Genomic DNA, 19,967 nt, shown 5'->3' with positions numbered 1-19,967 from the left:
TATCGCTAATAGGAAGTGGCTCTCGCTGCTGGATTCTGGGGAAAGCATACGATACACAATCGAATGCATGATGGAGTTGTTTTGGTCTAAAGCAGACTTGTAAATTCAGGGAAACGGCAGGGACCAAGGAAACCCGTTGTAAATCGACAAGGGACAACTGGGTTTCAGAAACAGGCCCTTCGAAAATCAGTTTGGCACTCTCTTTAGCTCGTCTATAATAAAATATATGCAACTTATGTGTATGTTGACATCGACAATGAATTTCACAAGAACGTCACCCAAAATGTTGTGGAATTTCATGCTCAAAGAGAAGAGGGTGCAATGGCTAGGAATCAGCCCGATTGTGCGTAATTTTTTTTTTAATTGTGAGAAGGATTACCAAATCAAGCGTTAGGAATCTTCCATTAATACAAAATGTACATCAGAATTCAGGAACTCCTCTGAATCTGTGCTCCTAAAAAAACCTGTTTCCCCTAAAATAAGACATCCCCTGATAATAAGCTCAATCGGGCTTTTGAGCGCATGCAATAAAATAAGCCCCCCCTCCCCGAAAATAAGCCCTCCCCGAAAATATTTAAACGCATGCGTGGCCAGTCCCCACCATTTCCTCTGGTTTCCTCCACGTGCCCCAAAATAATAAGACCTCCCCGAAAATAAGGCCAAGCACTTATTTTGGGGTTCAAAAAAATATAAGGCAGGGTCTTATTTTCAGGGAAACACAGTATTTCATCTGGTAATTTATATCTGAGCACTATTGAGGCGGCTTCGATTCCTCTTCTTGTGTTTGCTCCCTGTCCTGTTTTCTCTCCGGGTCTTTCCCCCTTGTTTGCTGGGTCCTCCGATAGCTGGAATCTCACCAAACTGAAGGGTTGTATCATAGAGAATCCTGCAGCAAGGCAGTGATGAAATACGCCATAAACTTTTAAGAGAGCAGGATGATCAGTAGACCAAATTCCACGGCTGTGCCAACTGTATCCTTTCTGCGCGATGGTTGGCTTTCGATCAGATGTCTTTATGACTTCCGCCTCCCTTAATCTGGCTGTCCCAGATTTTGTTTGTTTTTCCATTAACTAATTCTTCCCTTGCTTGTGGTTCTCGTCTGCACAATTTCCATTTTAAAAAAAGGGATACAGATACAGATTGACAGCCTTGGAAGGTATCTTGTAGGTCATCTAGTCTAACGCTCTGCCCAAGCAGGAGACCCTACACCATTTTTGACAAATGACAGTCCAGTCTTTTTTTGAAAGCCTCCAGTGATGAAGCTCCCACAACTTCCGAAGGCAACTTCTGTTCCATGGGTTGATTGCTCTCACTGTCAGAAAATTTCTCCTTATTTCCAGGTTGAATCTCTCCTTGTTCAGTTTCCATCCATTGTTCCTTGTCTTTGGGTGCTTTGGAAAACAGCTTGACCCCCTCCTCTCAGTAGCAGCCCCTCTAATATTGGAAAACTGCTATCATATCTCCCCTGGTCCTTCTCTTCACTAGACTAGCCGTGCCCAGTTCCTGTAACTGTTCATCATATGTTTTATTCTCCAGTCCTCTAATCATCCTGGTTGCTCTTCTCTGCACTTTTTCTAGAGTCTCAGCATCTTTTTTATAGTGTGGTGACCAAAACTGGATGCAGTACTCTAGGTGTGGTCTTACTAAGGCTTTATAGAGGGGTATTAGTACCTCACTTGATCTTGATTGTATCCCTCTGTTAATGTGAAAAGTGGTCATAAATCGCTTTTTTTCAGTGTCGTCGTAACTTCGAAGGGTCACTAAATGAATTGTTGCAGGTCGAGGACTACCTGTTTGTTCAATTTCAATAAACTTCTTGCCAAAAGCCAATTGGAAAGATGCAATAGTATTTAAGCAGCATTGCTTAACTTCCAGTACACCCGTTTTTCACCCTCCCCGAGCCTCCGCGTGTGCCTTGCTCTTACCTGCATCCAAAACGGGCTGTGTGGGGACTCCTGGGAGGGGCAGGGGGGTGGGCGGGGCCAGCAAGGAATGGGATTTGGTGGTTCTCCAAACTGCACAGAATCTTAGCTAGAGGTTCTCACGAACCCCTGCGAACTCCCAGCAGCCCACCCCTGCCTACTTGCGTCAAGATACTCCACTAGGAAAGAAAGGATCATCTATCCTACAACGACAATCTATCCAACCCAGCAAAATCCAAATTCTGAGCAAGAGACTTTGCTCGGCAGCTCCCAGAGAGAGAGAGAAAGAAAGAGCCAGACATAGGATGAACTATTACTAAGCAGATAGCTTTTTATTGCTACTACGCAAATCATATTTTTCGAGACTTGGCTGCAAAAGCCAGTCTTGGTGCAAACAAATTTCTGCCAGCTGCACCGGTTAATAACTTGAGCCTGCTTGCGTTTTTAGGATCTGCCTTTTCACCCTTTGGTGTCCAAGCAAAATTCTGCCAATTATAAACACGGGTGTCTCTTCTGGAGCTATTTGCTTTAGTCTAGAAGATTTAACACGAGCCAGAGCTGAAATTTACTACGTACAACAGCTGTTACAGAAGGCAGAATGCTTATGGGGGAAGTAAAAAAATAAACGGTGAATAGGTCTTAACATCACATTTCAAGGTGAAAGAAGAATAAACAAACAATGATGCTTATTTGTGCCTTTGCTGCTATCTTTCTACAAGGGTATCCATTTTCCTAGACCTGTGATGGCGAATCTATGGTACAGGTGCCACAGGTGGCATGCGGAGCCATATCGGTGGGCACGCGAGCTCAGCTCTGGCACGCATGCGTGCGCCAGCCAGCTGATTTTTGGGCCTTCTGGGCCCACCAGAAGTCAGGAAACATACTGTTTCTGGCCTCCGGAGGGCCTCTGGGTGGGGTGGGGAAGGCCGTTTTTGCCCTCCCCAGGCTCCTAGAAAGGCTCTGGAGCCTGGGGAGTGCAAAAAATGGGCCTACCGGGCCCACCATGCCATCGCGTTCCAAAAGCGGGGGGAGCACGGGTGGGCAGGGCGCATAGAATTATGGATGTGGGCACACGTGTGTGTGACCCTACCACGCTCGCCCCGCTTTTGGCATGCGATGGTAAAAGGGTTAGCCATTGCTATCCTAGACCATCAAAACACTTGCAAACCTTCCTTTCTTATCCTAGTGTTGTTTTTAACAGTCTGATTTACTGAAAAACCAAGAATCTGGAAAACAGACCCAGTGATGAAATCTGAACTGGTTTACTACCGGTTTGCTCTCTGCGCACCAAGCACGTGCTGTGCGCATGCATGCACAATACACACCAAATGAACGCTGCACGCGCACATGCACATTACACACCAAAAGGAAGCTTCGGAAGGTGAGTAGAACAGCTGGGGGGGGAATCAGCTGTGGTGCATGAGCTTGGGAACCTTTTTTTAGACTGTTTTAAAGCATTTTTTACTACCGGTTCTCCGGAAATGCTTAAAATGTAAAAAAAAAAAAAAAAAGTTCCAAAGATCAGCTAGTAGCATTTTTTACTAGCAGTTCGGTGAACCAGTAGCTTTTTTTACTACCAGTTCGGTGAACCAGTAGCTTTTTTTACTACCGGTTCGGTGAACCAGTAGCATTTTTTACTATCGGTTCAGCAAACCAATAGCATTTTTTACTACCAGTTCGGGAGAACTGGCCCAAACCAGTAGCATTTCACCCCTTAACAGGCCATCAGATTTGCAAGCCCCTCTCCCCAATTCCAAGTATGGAAAATAGCAATAGCACTTAGACTTATATACCGCTTCACTGTACTTTACAGGCCTCTCTAAGCGGTTTACAGAGTCCGCATATTGCCCCCCCAGCAATCTGGGTCCTCATTTTACTGACTTCGGAAGGATGGAAGGCTGAGTCAACCTTGAGCTGTTCAGAATCGAACGCCTGACTGTGGACGGAATGAGCCTGCGATATTGCATTCTAACCATTGCGCCACCATGGCTTCCTTCTTTTTCTTTCCCTTCCTTCCTTCCTTCCTTCCTTCCTTCCTTCCTTCCTTCCTTCCTTCCTTCCTTCCTAATAGCATTTAGACTTATATACTTCTTCACAAAACTTCACAGCCCTCTCTAAGCGGTTTACAGAATCAGCATCTTGCCCTCAACAATCTGGTTCCTCATTTTACCGAAGGACGGAAGGCTGGGTCAACCTTGAGCCTCTTGTGTTACCCTATGAAAAGGGCACTTGGTGCCCATGAACTCCCACGAATGCGTAGAATCTCCTCCCACCCGACTTTAGGTTTTGGTTCAAATTAATTAACAAACTTATACGTTTTTCCTACTCTGTGGGCAATCGGCACTTCTCATTGTAGGCGTGGATCTGACTTTGATGCCAAAGGATTTCAGTGTTTCAAGTTATTCCCTACCAAGGCATCAAAACTGCCATGTCTACAGCTGTGATTCCCCCCCCCTCCTTGCTTACATTTGAGGAAAAGCAAACTATACTTTTAATCAAAACAATTTGTCTCCCTGTCATCTTCTTTCTGTACACGGCAATAACTGTGAAACCAGTTGTTTTTATAATGACGCTAATTGCACTGTCATTATGCGATCAAATCCGTCTCTCAGATCATCATGTCTTGGAGAAATGCTATTCTAGAGAGCCTGAGAACCACTTAATTGCACAACATTACACACAAACCAACAATAACCACCTACATTTGAGATAGCATTGATCCTCTGGATAAGCAAAAACCAAGCTGTAGTGCCTGACCACAGTAAAACAAATATTTACCTCACAGAAAAACTTGGTGATTGCTTCTCTGGTCTCCTAAATCGTGACATATTTTTAAACACAAAACATTTATCGTGTGAAACGGATTTTTTCCTACTTTATCATTCCCTTTTATCTATCCCTGCTTTGCCTCTGCAAATTAGTTTGAAATTTCTACTCATAGTGTATCGATCTAGTACTTAAACTAACCATGAATCCAGGGCTAGTACTAGGGTTTTGTGGTTTGCCACATGTTATTAGTATGAGTGCATTGGTACTTTAATAGAATAGAATAACAGAGTTGGAAGGGACCTTGGAGGTCTTCTAGTCCAACCCCCTGCCCAGGCAGGAAACCCTACACCACTTCAGACAAATGGTTGTCCCATCTCTTCTTAAAAACCTCCATTGTTGGAGCATTCACAACTTCTGGAGGCAAGTTGTTCCACTGATTAATTGTTCTCACTGTCAGGAAATTTCTCCTTAGTTCTAAGTTGCTTCTCTCCTTGATTAGTTCCCACCCATTGCTTCTTGTCCTGCCCTCAGGTGCTTTGGAGAATAGCTTGACTCCCTCTTCTTTGTGGCAACCCCTGAGATAGTGGAACACTGCAATATAATTTCAAATATTTCAAATATTTTCCCTATATTCCATCATTCCAATCATAGATATTTAGTATTCAGCTGCCATTGCTACCGGTTCCGGCGATCCGGTAGTGATCCGGTCCGAAACGGGAGTATTTCACCCCTGCTCCGGAGTCTGGGGAGGCTGTTTTTGCCCTCCCGGAGGCTCAAGGAAAGCCTCCGGAGCCCGAGGAAGGCATAAATGCCTCCCCCCTCCCATTTTTGTTGATGCAGGAGGCCGACTAGGCCACACCCACCATGGCCACACCCAACCAGCATTTTCACCCTCCCAGAGGCTCGAGGAAAGCCTCTGGAGCCCGGGGAGGGCCAAAATGCCCCCTCCACCATAGTGCAAGAGGCTGACTAGGCCACACCCACCATGGCCACACCCACCCAGCAACCAGGCAGAGAACCCCTTGCTAAAATTTTTGAAGCCCACCCCTGCAAAGGCGTCTCCTTATTCCATTGCTTCTTGCAAATCCTTTCCCATACATATCCCATCCCACCATCCCTCCATCATTTGTAACCTCCGCTCATCCCTTTCTTGCTCCGTTCTTAACAGGTCCCAAAGGAAACACTTAGTCATTAATGAAGGAAAAGTTGTGAAAGGATTCCATTCAGGAGCAGAAGAGCTAAGCAGAGTCAAACAGTGGAGGTTTTTTTTTTCTCCTGCAGCTGTAAGGCCTGGATGAAAGTCAGGAATTCGGAATGACAGCTGGCATGGCCAAAGGCTTTACTGACCTCGGTTTCCATCACAGTGAGAGTAGCCAAATACGGTAACTGATATTACTCAACACGAGGGACCTCGACCTGTCACAGAAACTTCCTAGCAATGCTGGAATGTGAAGATTTCATTCAATCTGACAGAGGGGTGCCATTTTCACTGTCAAGGAAACAGGACAACAGTTCTTAAGGGCAGTTTTCCCTTGTCAGTATAAAAATCAGCCTTGTTTCTAAGAAAACGCTTCAGCTAGCACCGGCTAATAGAGGAAGCTTTACTTATTTAATCAATTTGAAGGGACACCCATCCCAAACAAGTGATTCTGGGCAGTGAACAATCATAGAATCCATTTAAAATTGTCTTGAAATGGTGTTGTGTCCCAGGCCCAAGTAGGTAATATTAGACGCAAACAGTTCCAAAAAAACCCCAGACTTTATTAGAACAGCTGAGAATTAACTCATTCTCAGTGTAGTCCAAACTAAATTAAAGCAAATTCTTCATAACACAAGTTCTTCAGTCTAATCACCAACCTTGGTATAATTAGGCAAACTGCCAAAGGCTTCTCTTGGCAAAAGTTCAGAAGCAGAAGACGCCGACAAGAGATAAGTGCAGCAAGACAAGAACAAGTCTATCAACGCTGTTTTCCGACAAAGAGCCCAAGAGCCGTTGCTGGTCTTTTAAGCCTTATGGGAGGGGCCAATCATCTCTTGGCCTTACTCCTGAGTTGTCCTCTCTGCTTTAGCTGCTCTTGCCTTCTGGCAGCTCTTCTCATACATGCACTAGGAACAAGCTCCTCCTGTTCCTCTGTCTCTCTACTGTCAGCCTCTGGAGGCTCCGGACTCCGCACATCACTCCCCAATGGCCCTGGCCCCATCTCTGCCTCCAATGCAGAGCCCTCATCCGGGCCTTCCCCAGCCTCCAAGACTGGCCCATTCTCCTTCAGCCTCATCGCTGTCTGACTCCGTTGCCAGCTCTGTGGACCACAACAAATGGTAGGATTTCCTGTCTGAACAGGGGGTTGGACTAAAAGACCTCCAAGGTCACTTCCAACTCCGCATTGTCCAAAAACATTTCCGTGGTCATGTGGCCAACATGATTATACACCATAGTGCACAGAATGCTGATACCTTCCCATCAAAGTGGTACCTATTTATTTACTCACATTTGCATGCTTTTGAACTGCAAGGTGGGCAGGAGCTGGGGCAAGAACGGGAACTCATTCTGTTGCACAGCACTCAGATCTCAAACCTGGGCTGTCAGCTTTCCAGCTTACAAGCTCAGCACCTTTAACTGCTAAGCCATCAAGCCACCCTTATTCATTTTAAACTTCTATCCAGCCATATATGAATATATAGAAACCAGTTCCATGTCAGGCTGGACAACCGCCACGTTGGATTCCTCACAACGCAACAAGCTAAAGGTGTGACTCTCCAAAAATGTGACCGATAACTCCCCATCTTCCTTATGACTCACTTACTAAACAGCTGACTGCAGAAGGGACATTCAATAAAGTCTTAAAGGTAAAGGTTAGGGTTAGGGTTAGGGTTCCCCTCGCACATATGTGCTAGTCGTTCCTGACTCTAGGGGGCAGTGCTCATCTCCATTTCAAAGCCGAAGAGCCAGCGCTGTCCGAAGACGTCTCCGTGGTCATGTGGCCAGCATAACTAAACCCCAAAAGCGCATGGAACGCTGTTACCTTCCCACCAAAGGTGGTCCCTCTTTTTCTACTTGCATTTTGTTTTACATGCTTTCGAACTGCTAGGTTGGCAGAAGCTGGGACGAGTACTTTTACTTTACTTTACTTTACTTTACTTTTATTTGATTTATATACCGCCCTACTCCCGAAGGACTCGGGGCGGTGAACAGCCAACAATAAAATACATATATACAAAATTTAAAAAGCAGAAATAAAATCGAATTAAATAGTTTGGCCCAGACAAATTAAAACCCCAATCAATTTAAAACAAATTTAAACTTTGAGTATTAAAAATATTAAAATTATTAAAATTGTTTAAAAAGAGGGAGAAAGTTAGGCCAGGCTCACCTGGTGGAATAAAAAGGTCTTTAGAGCACGGCGGAAGGCGCGCAGATCCGGGATCCTCCGTATCTCCGGGGGGAGCTCGTTCCAGATAGTAGGTGCCCCCACAGAGAAGGCTCTCTCCCTGGGGTCTCCCCCTGGGAGCAATTGTGAATGGGAGCAATTCACAAATTCTAGTTATCCAAAAACAACATGAACCTCTTATAGATATGTGATTATTAACTATCCGTCAGTCAGTTTAGGAGAGCATCTTTAAAAAACAAACAAACCCTGAGCTTTAACATTTGGATTTATTTATATTGTGCAGGTGGGGCTGAAATTCTTTGAAGTATCTGCAAGGACATGGCCTAACCCCAAACTGTTCGGTGACAAATAGCTGTTGAGCCAAAGATGGAACATTTTTCCATCTTTTCTTTAGACTTCTGTTTGTTGTTGTTGTTGCTTCCCAGCCAAAAAGCCAGCTTGCCATCTTGTTCTACTTGGGTACACAGCATGGCACTAAGTACGATGAAAGCTTCCAGTCAGGTGCACCAGCCAGAAGTAGCAAGGGGGGGGTGGAAAAAAATAACATTTGAGGTTTTCTCTCAGCCTAAACCAATATTTACCAGTATGGTAAGTCTGATCTTCGACAGCAGCCATTTAGTGGTAAGTAAGGGGTTGGAAATCGAAAAACCGTAAGCCTCAATTATAAATTGGAATATTAAAGTTACCGCTGAAGTATTCCAGACACCAACTTTCACCAAAGCGAGTGAGATTTGGACCGCAGGAGGCAAAGGCAGAGGAAGTTTTTAACTAAATGTTGTAGGCAATGGTAGGAGCTCTGCTCTATGTCAATTACAGCTTCTTAAAATGAGCAGAGTTTGTCCTACTTCAACTAATCGTAAAGGCAAGAAGCTACATTCGCCACGAATACAGAAAACACTCCTGAGATGTTGTCCAGCATCTTCTTTGGTTCTTGGTAGTACAGTGGTCTAAGGCACCCTGTTATTAATCTGGTTATTAAGACCAGCTGCCTGCAATTACTGCAGGTTCGAATCTCGCCAAGGCTCAAGGTTGACTCAGCCTTCCATCCTTTCTAAGGTAGGTAAATTGAGGACCCAGTTGTGGGGGCAATAAGCTGACTTTGTATAAATATACAAAAGGATGAAGGCTATTGCTGAGCACATTGTAAGCCGCCCTGAGTCTCCGGAGAAGGGCGGCATATAAATCAAATTAAAAAAATAAAAATAAAAAAAAAACGGATATCTTGCCTTTTCACCCACAGCGGAAGGTAACAAACAGGTAAATCAGTTCTCTGCAATTGTTTTCCCAACAACTCTGTGAGGTAAGGTAAAGGTAAAGGTTCCCCTCGCACATACGTGCTAGTCGTTCCCGACTCTAGGGGGCGGTGCTCATCTCCATTTCTAAGCCGAAGAGCCAGCGCTGTCCGAAGACGTCTCCATGGTCATGTGGCTGGCATGACTCAATGCCAAAGGTGCACAGAACACTGTTACCTTCCCACCAAAGGTGGTCCCTATTTTTCTACTTGCATGCTTTTGAACTGCTAGGTTGGCAGAAGCTGGGACAAGTAATGGGAGCTCATTCCATTACACGGCGCTAGGGATTCGAACCGCCAAACTGCCAACCTTTCTGATCGACAAGCTCAGCGTCTTAGTCACTGAGCCACCGCATCTCCCCCGTGAGGTAACTTGAGCTAAAACAGGATGGCTGGCCTAGAAAGCGGTCACGAAATTCCATGCCTGAGGTTAGACCTGAACTTGGAGCCTTGCTCCATCTTGAGTGCTCTAACCACTAAACCACATTGTTCCTATTCATTTAGGATTTGGGTCATGTTAGTTCAGCTGCCAGCCTTTCTCCACCCTCACGAACAAGTTATTTGCAGCAGTGGGGTCTTTTTTCATATGCTACCTTGATTGTAAAACCCCTGGCTCAAGGAGTTACGGGCAGACCTCGATATATGACCCACTGCTTAGGAAATGTTCGAAGTTACAACGGATCTCCCTAGAGCTACTTACGGTAGGACCTGGTTTCAAAGTTCCAATGTCCCCCATGATTGTGTGATCCCATTTTGGACACTGGACAACTGGTCCATATTTACGACCGTTTGCAGCATTCCCTAGTCATGTTACTACGATTGTTGGCATTTTTTTGCCCAAAAATTGGTGCTTATTTCCATTTCTGGCAAAAAAAAACCCCACCATTCTTTGGCTAAAATGGGTTCATTGAACGACTATCGCTTAACGACCGATACAAAAGGCTGCAAAATCAGGCACGCTCACATGGTGATCCACTTAACAACCGCTGTGACTTACAACCATAATTCCAGGTTCAATTAGGATCATAAGTCAAAGAGTACCTGTATTGGCCTCAGATTAACCTATTTTATTTACTCAGGTGTTTATTGCTTGGATCTTTAAAAAAAAATTACAATGTGCTAGCCGAGCATGTGGATATTTTAAACTGCCTTACTAGTATGTGTTTCATTTACACTACGCTATATTCCTAGGCAGCTCATTATTTAAACAATATATTTTTGCTTTGCTTTAATTATACTGTGAACTGCCCTGGGATAAATATTTTGGTGGGTGGTATATAAATATTTGAAAGTTTAAAAAAAAAATGCCAGCAGCTGCACCCATTCAGCGCCTGGTTCCTTTCAGCACTGATGTAATCAATAGGTAAGCCTATTTTGAGTACAAGGGAAGAGATTGATAAATGTGGAAGCCAACGGCCAAATTATGAAAACTGCTTAAGGGGACAGCTAATCTAATAGTTAAAAGAATAATCGAATAACAGAGTTGGAAGAGACCTTGTAGGTCAAGAGAAAATTATCTAATTTTTAGAATTTCTATCTTTCACTCTTGAATTTTCATCACACGTTGCTTACAGGATCAAAATTTTCATCCATTGTTTAATTGTTGTGGTTGGTATTGTTAGAGTTAAGAGGCAATGGGGTGCTACACTAATATAACCAGTAGTTCTACAGAGGAATTATTGAGTCTGCACCTCCATAACTATCTGGTTTGGTTCTGCAACCCAACAAGACAGACACAGACTTCAGAGGATAATTAGAACTGCAGAAAAAACAATGGCTACCAACCTGCCTTCCATTGAGGACCTGTATACTGCAAGAGTCAAAAAGAGGATTGTGAAAATATCTACAGACCCCTCGCATCCTGGACATAAACTGTTTCAACTCCTACCCTCAAAACGACGCTATAGAGCACTGCAGACCAGAACAACTAGACACAAGGACAATTTTTTCCCAAATGCCATCACTCTGCTAAACGAAGAATTCCCTCAACACTGTCAAACTATTCACTATGTCTGCATTACTATTACTATTAGTCTTCTCATCGTTCCTATCACCCATCTATCCTCTCACTTATGACTGTATGACTGTAATTTTGTTTCTTGTATCCTTACGATTTATATTGATATTGTTTCCTGATTGCTTATTTGTACCCTATGACTATCATTAATTGTACCTTATGATTCTTGATGAACGTATCTTGTCATTTATGGACACTGAGAGCATATGCACCAAGACGAATTCCTTGTGTGTCCAATCACACTTGGCCAATAGATATTCTATTCTATTCTAATTAATGTTCATGTCGCTGTTTTGATTTGCGTCTCTTGAACAACCTTTTGATTGGTTGTTCCTAATTTCTGATCATGTTTATCTGCGGTCTTCATAACACAAAAGCCTTATCTAGAAATTCATTCCATCTCTGGTTATGTGATCTGATTTTAACTAGAGACATCGGAGTTAGACCTGAAATTCTCTACCTACAAAATATATGTTCCACTATTGAATTATAACCTCTTGATCGATAAAACTTTAAAGTTACAGAGATTGCCCACGTATTGGTCTCTCCTGCCCAGTCCATAACTCTAATTTTTCTTCTTGTATAGTAAACGAACAAAAACTGAAGAATTATTCAGTACTTTTCATGATATCTCTGCCAGAACTGTCACAATCAGAATTAAAGGCTGAATTACAGGGCTCCTGAATTGATGTGTTAAAATGTCAGTCATGACTTAAAAACCCCAATGACTGGATTCACAAAATACTGTAAGTCCAGACAAGCCAAGAAACTAAATTATAACTCAGGGGGGTCTCCAAACTTGGCCACTTTTAAGACTTGTGGATTTCAACTCCCAGAATTTCCCATGGCTGGCTGAGGAATTCTGGGAGTCGAAATCCACAAGTCTTAAAGTGGCCAAGTTGGGAAACTCCTGTTATAGTTTAATGCAATGTGTGAATCTCATCAATGTATTTGACCCTGGTCCAGAAAAGAGGTTGGACGTTCCTATATTTGAACAAAGAATTCAGTTATTCTATCCTCCAGGAGGGGTTAAAAGAACAGTTGGGGAATCAGAAGTTTAAGACCACTTAACTCCTCTGAAAATTCTCAATAAACATCCATCACACATGTAAGAATCAAGTCAGATATTTTTTTAAAACCAGATGGATTTTTCTCTTCCACCACTACCCACCAGCCATTCTTTCTCTCAGAACTACAGTTACAAGAAAACAAAAGTCAACCAGCATCTGCTAATGATTTATACAATAATGCTTAGGTCTCCGAATATATTTGGAGAAGAATGAACTCTGAGAAAAAGGAGAAAGAATATGTATCTTCTTACAGAACTTGAGAATGTCGCCATCAATATTATTTTCCCCCAGTCGAGTGGAGAGTTAAGCAGATATTTAAAGAATTCCTTCACCTAAATGGATTGGATGTTTTAAAAAAAACAACACTATGTCTGTTTGTATCATGTGTTTTCCCATCTTGGTTAAATTTATCCAACATGCCGCATTCTCAATATTGAGTTGCAATATTTTCTGGACATTTTTCTATGGGGGAATAAAGTTGCATAAATCATTCAAACGCTGATCTTTTTAAAAAACAGACATCAATCTCAATTTGATGTATTCAAAATTATTCTCTGTCTTCAAAATAATTCGTTGTTTTAGGGATGGGAGTTAATCATAGAAACCTATTATGTTCACTTAATGATGTGAAGTGTTGACTTTCAAGAATACTAGGCTCAGAATTCCAATGCATTCCAAAATGTCAGAAAACTGCAATAATATCTAATGGAAACCCAAACTTGAAAACCTTGTTATGGAATCACAAAAGTGCTCACTTTTATGTGTCAGAAGACTCAAGTTCGCCTGCAAGTGCTAATTCACCTCTGAACACGAGTCCCAAATTCTCAGGCTATCTCAGAACAAACCCAGTGTTTGTTCAGTGTTTCCAGGAGCAGGAACATAGATTAAAAGATGAACTCTGTGTGTGTGTGTGTGTGTGTGTGTGTGTGTGTGTGCGTGTGTGTATGTGTGTAGGGAGAGACAGAGAGAAATGATCCAATATATTATTGTATACACTGTATACAGTATACAGGTGTCGCAGTGGTTAGAATGCAGTATTGCAGGCTAATTCTGCCGACTGCCAGCAGTTCAATTCTCATTGGCTCAAGGTTGACTCAGCCTTCCATCCTTCCGAGGTGGGTAAAATGAGGACCCAGATTGTTGGAGGCAAATAGGCTGACTCTGTAAACTGCTTAGAGAGGACTCTAAAGTATGTAAGTCTAAGTGTTATTGCTATACTGTATGGGGCTGGAGGCTAAAACATATGAAGAACGGTTGCAGGAATTGGGCATGTCTAGTTTAATGAAAAGAAGGACTAGAGTAGTGATGGCTAACCTTTTTGCCGTCACGTCCCAAAAGCGGGGGGAGCGGGGGAAGGTAGCGCACGTGCGTGCCCCACACCCATAATTTAATGCACCCCACCCCACCCCCTTGTGCCCGCCTCCCCGCACTCCCCCCGCTTTTTCGCGCGGTGGGCCCGGTAGGCCCATTTTTCGCCCTCCCCAGGCTCCAGAGGTTTTCTAGGAGCCTGGGGAGGGTGAAAACGGCCTTCCCCACTCCACCCCCAGGAAGCTGGAAACAGCCTGTTTCCCAACGTCTGGGAGGCCCAGAAGGCCCAAATATCAGCTGGCCGGTGCGCGCATGCACGCTGGAGCTGAGCTAGGGCAACGCTCGCGTGCCCACAGCTATGGCTCCACGTGCCACCTGTGGCACGCGTGCCATAGGTTTGCTATCACGGGACTAGAGGGTGACATGATAGCAATCTTCCAATATCTAAGGGTCCACCCAAAAGAAGAGTGGGGTCAACTTATTTTCCAAAACACCTGAAGGCAGAACAAGAAGCAGCAGATGGAAACTAACCAAGGAGAGAACCAACCTAGAATGAAGATATTTCCTGATAGTTAGAATAATTAATCAGTGGGACAGCTTGCCTCAATAAGCAGTGGGTGCTCCATCATTGGAGCTTTTTAAGAAGAAACTGGGCAACCACTTGTCTGAGATGGTATATACAGGGTTTCCTGCTTGAGCAGAGGGTTGGACTAGAAGATCTTCAAGGTCCCTTCCAACTCTGTTATTCTGTTATATCTAAACCCTTGTTTCTCAACTTTAATCAGCTGGGGAATTCTGGGGGTTGAAGTCCACCTATCTTAAAGGTACCAAGGTTGGAAAACGCTGCTCTAGGTAATGAAATAGCAGCCAGCATCCTTTCCTCTTAGTGTTTAGGAAAAAAGCTTTGACCCGTCTTTAAAAAGATGTTTAGAGTGAGTAAAAGGGCCAATGTGATGCCCGCCTGCAGCTCTTGAAAGCTGCTATGTCTTTTTCTTGGACGGCACAGCTCCCCTCTACAGCTTCCACGACCTGATGCCAGAAAAAGGGAGTGGCTGTTTTTTAAGACTGTAGATAAGGGCTCCCATTCATAACTCTTTTTTGGAATTAGGTCCAAGGCATTGCACAACCCTAAATCCTAGGCCTTGAAGATACTATAAAATATAGTTCACTTTATGTACACTTTGAATATCTTAAACAGCCTTGCAGTCTAGGGAAGGAAAGAAGGAAGGAAGGAAGGAAGAAAGGGGGAAGAAGGGAGGGAGGAAGGAAAGAAAGAAAGAAAGAATGAGGGAGGGAGGGAGGGAGGGTGGGAGGGAGGGAGGGAGGGAGGGAGGGAGGAAAGAAAGAAAGGGAGGGAGGGTTGGAGGAAGGAAGGAAATAAAGAGAGAGAGAGAAAGAAAGAAAGAAAGAAAGAAAGAAAGAAAGAAAGAAAGAGGGAGGGAGGGAGGGAGGGAGGGAGGAAGGAAAGAAAGAAAGAAAGAAAGAAAGAAAGAAAGAAAGAAAGAAAGAAAGAAAGAAAGAAAGAAAGAAAGAAAGAGGAGAGGGAGGGAGGAAAGGAAGGAAGGAAGAGGAGGAGAGGGAGGGAGGAAAGAAAGAAAGAAAGGAAGGGAGGAAGAGAGGAAGGAAGGGAGGAAAAAAGAAAGAGGAGGAGAGGGAGGGAGGAAAGAAAGAAAGGAAGGGAGGAAGGAAGGAAGGAAGAGGGAGGGAGGGAGGGAGGAAAGAAAGAAAAAAAAAAGAGAGAGAGAGAGAGAGAGAAAGAAAGAAAGAAAGAAAGAAAGAAAGAAAGAAAGAAAGAAAGAAAGAAAGAAAGAAAGAAAGAAAGAGTGAGAAAAAGGATTGGTGGAACTATAGACTTAGGGCCCCGTCAGAGGCGACAGTGGTATTTACTTCCTGGGCCCTTTTTCTCAGATAATCAATACAAGACTCTTAAGAAGTCCTAAATCATGTGCCCAGAAGAGTATAAACTATGCAAATATGCAAACAAGCAAATCCTCCCCTCAAACAAGGAAGACATAGCAATGTCACTTCAAAATGATGCATAGACTATAATTCATCTTTAAACGTTTCATTTAATCATTAAATGTAATTTTCAAAAAAGAAAAAAAGACAGACTTGAATTAAATCTACACAAGAGCTTATTCCAGTCTAGGACTGCAGAGTTTATTCTTTGCAAAGTAAACAACCACAATAAAGAATTTTTTAAAAAAAAAAACGTTCTGCTTTTGCTTCCTCTTAGCTACAGTCAAAGGAGGCTGGAAAGATTTTTTATTTTATTTTTTTCAACTTCTCTGAAAATTTGCTTTGCTCTTGGAAAAGTTTTGAACTTTCTGGAGCCTGAAGGATTGGGAAGGGGAAAGTAGTCAAAAGACCAGTGTGCAAAATATCACAAAATGGATCAGAGACCCATTTGATCTGCCCACAATCCAAAAACAAAAGGAAGTAAAAGTATGTAATTCTTGCAGCCCATCAGGAGCTTAATGTACTTCCCAAATGATGTTCTAGGATATACTAAAATGATGCCAAAAAAAAATTCAAATCACAACCTTATTTTTTTTTCCTCTTTGCATTACCAGTTCGAATCCGAGTAAGGGTATGGCTTGCTGATGAAAGCTAAAAAGCTTGAAATAGATCTATACTAGTCTCCCTTTATTTCTTTATCAGCAAAATATAAATATTTGATAGATAGATAGATAGATAGATAGATAGATAGATAGATAGATAGATAGATAGATAGGGATAGGGATAGGGATAGGGATAGGGATAGGGATAGGGATAGAGATAGAGATAGAGATAGAGATAGAGATAGAGATAGAGATAGAGATAGAGATAGAGATAGAGATAGAGATAGAGATAGAGATAGAGATAGAGATAGATAGATACATACATACATAAAGATATTCAGAATAACACAGCTGGAAGGGACCTTGGAGGTCTTCTAGTCCAGCCCAATATTCTCACACACACTTGGTCAATCTTCACCAAGTCACAAGAAGGGCCAGTGTAAAACAAGGCAACCACCAGCCCCATTTGTAACTATGCTCCTAAAATCTTCAAGAAAGGCCCACCAGAATCTCTAGATGCTTTGTAAAAAGGCATTTTTCCCCCCATTTTTTTTGGAACTGCCAGTAAAACTCCTGAACCTTGACCTTTCTGGTCCCATATTCAAATGCAAAATCCTGAAGGGAGCCCAAATTTGTCACTGCTGATGCATGGCCAAAAGAGAATGTTTCATATATAAGCCACTTAAAAGCAAAAATTGTATGAATGTGTTCTTTAGAAGAACATTCCCATAAATTCCACAGGACTTACCCTGACTTATTAAGTCTTAGCAGCTTTGTAGTTTAACCATAATACACAAGACCACAGCACAAAAAAGAAACAAAAACAAGATGCAACATTATAAACTCCAAATGAATCCACTTAGTGAAAGCAAACAGATATCCCAAGATTATTAACTGATTATCACAGAGAAGAGCCTGCCGAGCCTAAATATTCCTATTGTATTGTCTCAAGAAGAGACTAAGATATCCATTTGTCCTGAAGGGTACAAGGTCCCCTGCTTGGACAGGGGGGTGGACTAGATGACCTCCAAAGTCCCTTCCAACCCTACTATTCTATATTCTAAATAGGCACAATCCATAATTACCATAGTAGGATGGATCATTGCACATCAAAAACCAGGGAGAATGAATGAATGACCGGAGAATCTTTAGAACTTAAAAACAACATCTCTAGCAAACGGAACATAAACTTTAGTGATACAACAGTTTTGGCAATAACCCCCAATATTTATAGAGTAACAATAACTGGTGTTGAAATCAGATTTGTCTGCACTCCAAATGCATTATGGAAGCAAGCACAATACAGGGACATATGCACCTGTTTTAAATGTTTCTCTACGCCTCACTAAGTACCAAAAGATAACGCTAGATGTTGTCAGAGTTTAGCAGTTTATCTGTTCCTCGGAATTTAAGCAACTTAGCTCTGAAGGGCACCCAAAAAACTTCGCCAACTGATCTGACTATCCATTTCTCTCTTCTCCATGTTCACTACATACAAGAATCCCACATCTGGCAACTGTTTTCCAGGAATTTAGATTCACACATACAAGCACACACACACTTAAGCAGGGCAACCTCTTTTAGCAAGAATGCTGGCAAGTGAACTAGGAAATTCTGCATACAGAAATCCAGATTTTGCAATTCTAATTCAACTAAAATGTCTGATTTCATATGCATCCTGCCTGCAAACCATGTATTTCTTGAAATAAAAGGAAATGTAGTGCAATTTCTCAGCAGTCCCAGTCTGGAGACTTTTCCCCTCTTCTACCCCTTGAAATATTTCTAAGTTGAGCTTTAACCCCTTCCACGAATCCACGTAGCCCACAGCCTATCTGTCAAAACCAGGAAGGCAAATTGTACTTCATGACAACTGAACGAGATGGGCAGCAAATGAATTTGATCAATAAAGGGGGCCGTTGCAATAAAGGCGCATTCTCTAAGATGCTGCGGGATATCTTGGCGGAGGGAAGGCAAGTCGGGTTTTTTTTCACTAATTCAGGCCAGCTGACTGAGCCCCATTGGAAGCAAGCAAGGTTTCCTGGGACTACAGCTGTGCAAGTCTTGTCTTTGCCACCTCTGCATCCTTTTCCTAGCCACGTTGCCAGGGAGACAAGCCCAGGAACCTGCTCCCTTTTCCAGACAAACCCCCTTTCCCCCCGTTGCATCCTTCAGAAGCAGTTGAGCACTTCGGGTGCCTCTTCCATCCCTTTGGCAAGTCAGGTGGGGCAGAAAAATCTCCAGCCCTTAAGAAGCAAAGGGGGGGGAGGGAGGGATTTCTGGAAAGTTGGGTCCCGAGGATCAGCGGGTCCCCATTCCAGCCATCTCGAACCCTCCAGATGTGCAGGAGGAGAGGCAGAAGAGTAAAAACAGTAACAATTGTTGGAAGGGACTATTGGAGGTCATCCAGTCCAACCCCTTGCTCAGGCAAGAGACCTGCAGTAGGGATTCGAACCTCCCGACCTTTCTGATCGACAAGCTCAGCGTCTCAGCCACTGAGCCACCTTAGTCAGGCAGAAGAGCTCTTTGACAGCTTCCCATCTCCACATCTGGAGGCTGTACAAGCTGGATTGGGATTCTGAGCCTGGGAAAGCCACCAGAGAACCCCGCTGCGGGATTGGGGAGCAGGGCGGAGAGCTGTGTGTCCCCCACCCACCCACCCACTCCCACACTACAACGACGGCTGGTCCTGCCCTTCCCTGACGACCCCATCCCCTCCCCCTCCCAACCGGTCTCCCAAGCCCCCCATCCTTACCCTTTCAGCGCGTCGTGCCCCAGCGGCGCCTCCCCGCCTGCCCTCTTCTCTTGGCTCTGCTGGCCCGGCTGTTGGTCTCCTTGGCGGCGGAGGCGAAGGAGGAGGCGGCGGCGCCCTCCGCGGCTCTCAGGCTGCCCTCGGCGGCGATCCCATCGCCCGGGGAAGGCGAGGCGAGCAGCAGCCCGGAGAAACCCCAGGCGACGGTCACCAGCAATCTGCCCAGCCGCATCTCGGCGGGGGTTGGCGAGGATGCCGGGCTGCCTCCTTCTTCTCCTTCTCCTCCTCCGATCCTGCCTTGCACGGCTGCCCCTCTCGCCCTGGGATCGCGCCCGCGCTGCTGCAAAGGGCTCGCTCTTCGCCCGGCTCCTTCCTTCCTTCCTTCTTGTTCTTTCTTGCCTCCCTTCTTTCTTTCCTTCTTTCCTTCCTTCCTTGGCTAACCCGGGGACGCTCAGCTGAAGCTCTCCCTGCCGGACCTGGGGAGGGCGGAGAGGGAAAAAGAAGGGCGAGAGAGCCCCGTTAGACGTCCGCCTTGGCAAGAGAGCCCAACCCCCCCCACCCCCATCCGCGAAAGCAACGCCCCTTCCCCAAGCGGGCGCCCTCTGCAAAAAAAAAAAAAAAAAAGGATGTCCGCGCGCGCTGTCAGCAGCCTCGGGAAGAAGGAGAAGGAGAAGGAGAAGGAGAGAAGGAGAAGGAGAAGAGAAGGACGAGAAGAAGAAGAGGAAGAGGAGGAAGAAGAAGGAGAAGAAGAGGAGGAGGAGGAGGAAGAGAAAGAAGAAGAGGAAGAGGAAGAGAAAGAAGAAGAGGAGGATGAGGAAGGAGAAGGAAAAGAAGAGGAAGAGGAAGAGGAAGGAGAAGGAGCAGAAGAGGAGGAGGAGGAGGAGGAGGAGG

General features: G+C 44.2%; 1 protein-coding gene across 1 annotated transcript in view; it reads right to left on the bottom strand.

Moving 5' to 3' along the window:
- Positions 1-19,400, bottom strand: part of FBN1 (fibrillin 1) — a 193,114-nt gene extending 173,714 nt beyond the window's left edge. The window contains 2 exon segments of the mRNA XM_070953865.1: positions 19,080-19,108; positions 19,111-19,400. Coding sequence (XP_070809966.1) covers positions 19,080-19,108; positions 19,111-19,308 — 227 coding nt within the window. The 5' untranslated portion in view covers positions 19,309-19,400.
- Between the last annotated feature and the right edge of the window lie 567 nt (positions 19,401-19,967).

The sequence above is a fragment of the Pituophis catenifer genome, unplaced genomic scaffold (assembly GCF_029215685.1).
Source record: "Pituophis catenifer annectens isolate HBS135680 unplaced genomic scaffold, rPitCat1.0.hap2 SCAF_14, whole genome shotgun sequence".
Taxonomy (NCBI): domain Eukaryota; kingdom Metazoa; phylum Chordata; class Lepidosauria; order Squamata; family Colubridae; genus Pituophis; species Pituophis catenifer.
The sequence above is the reverse complement of the archived record's forward strand: the minus strand, read 5'-3'. Positions and strand labels throughout refer to the sequence as shown.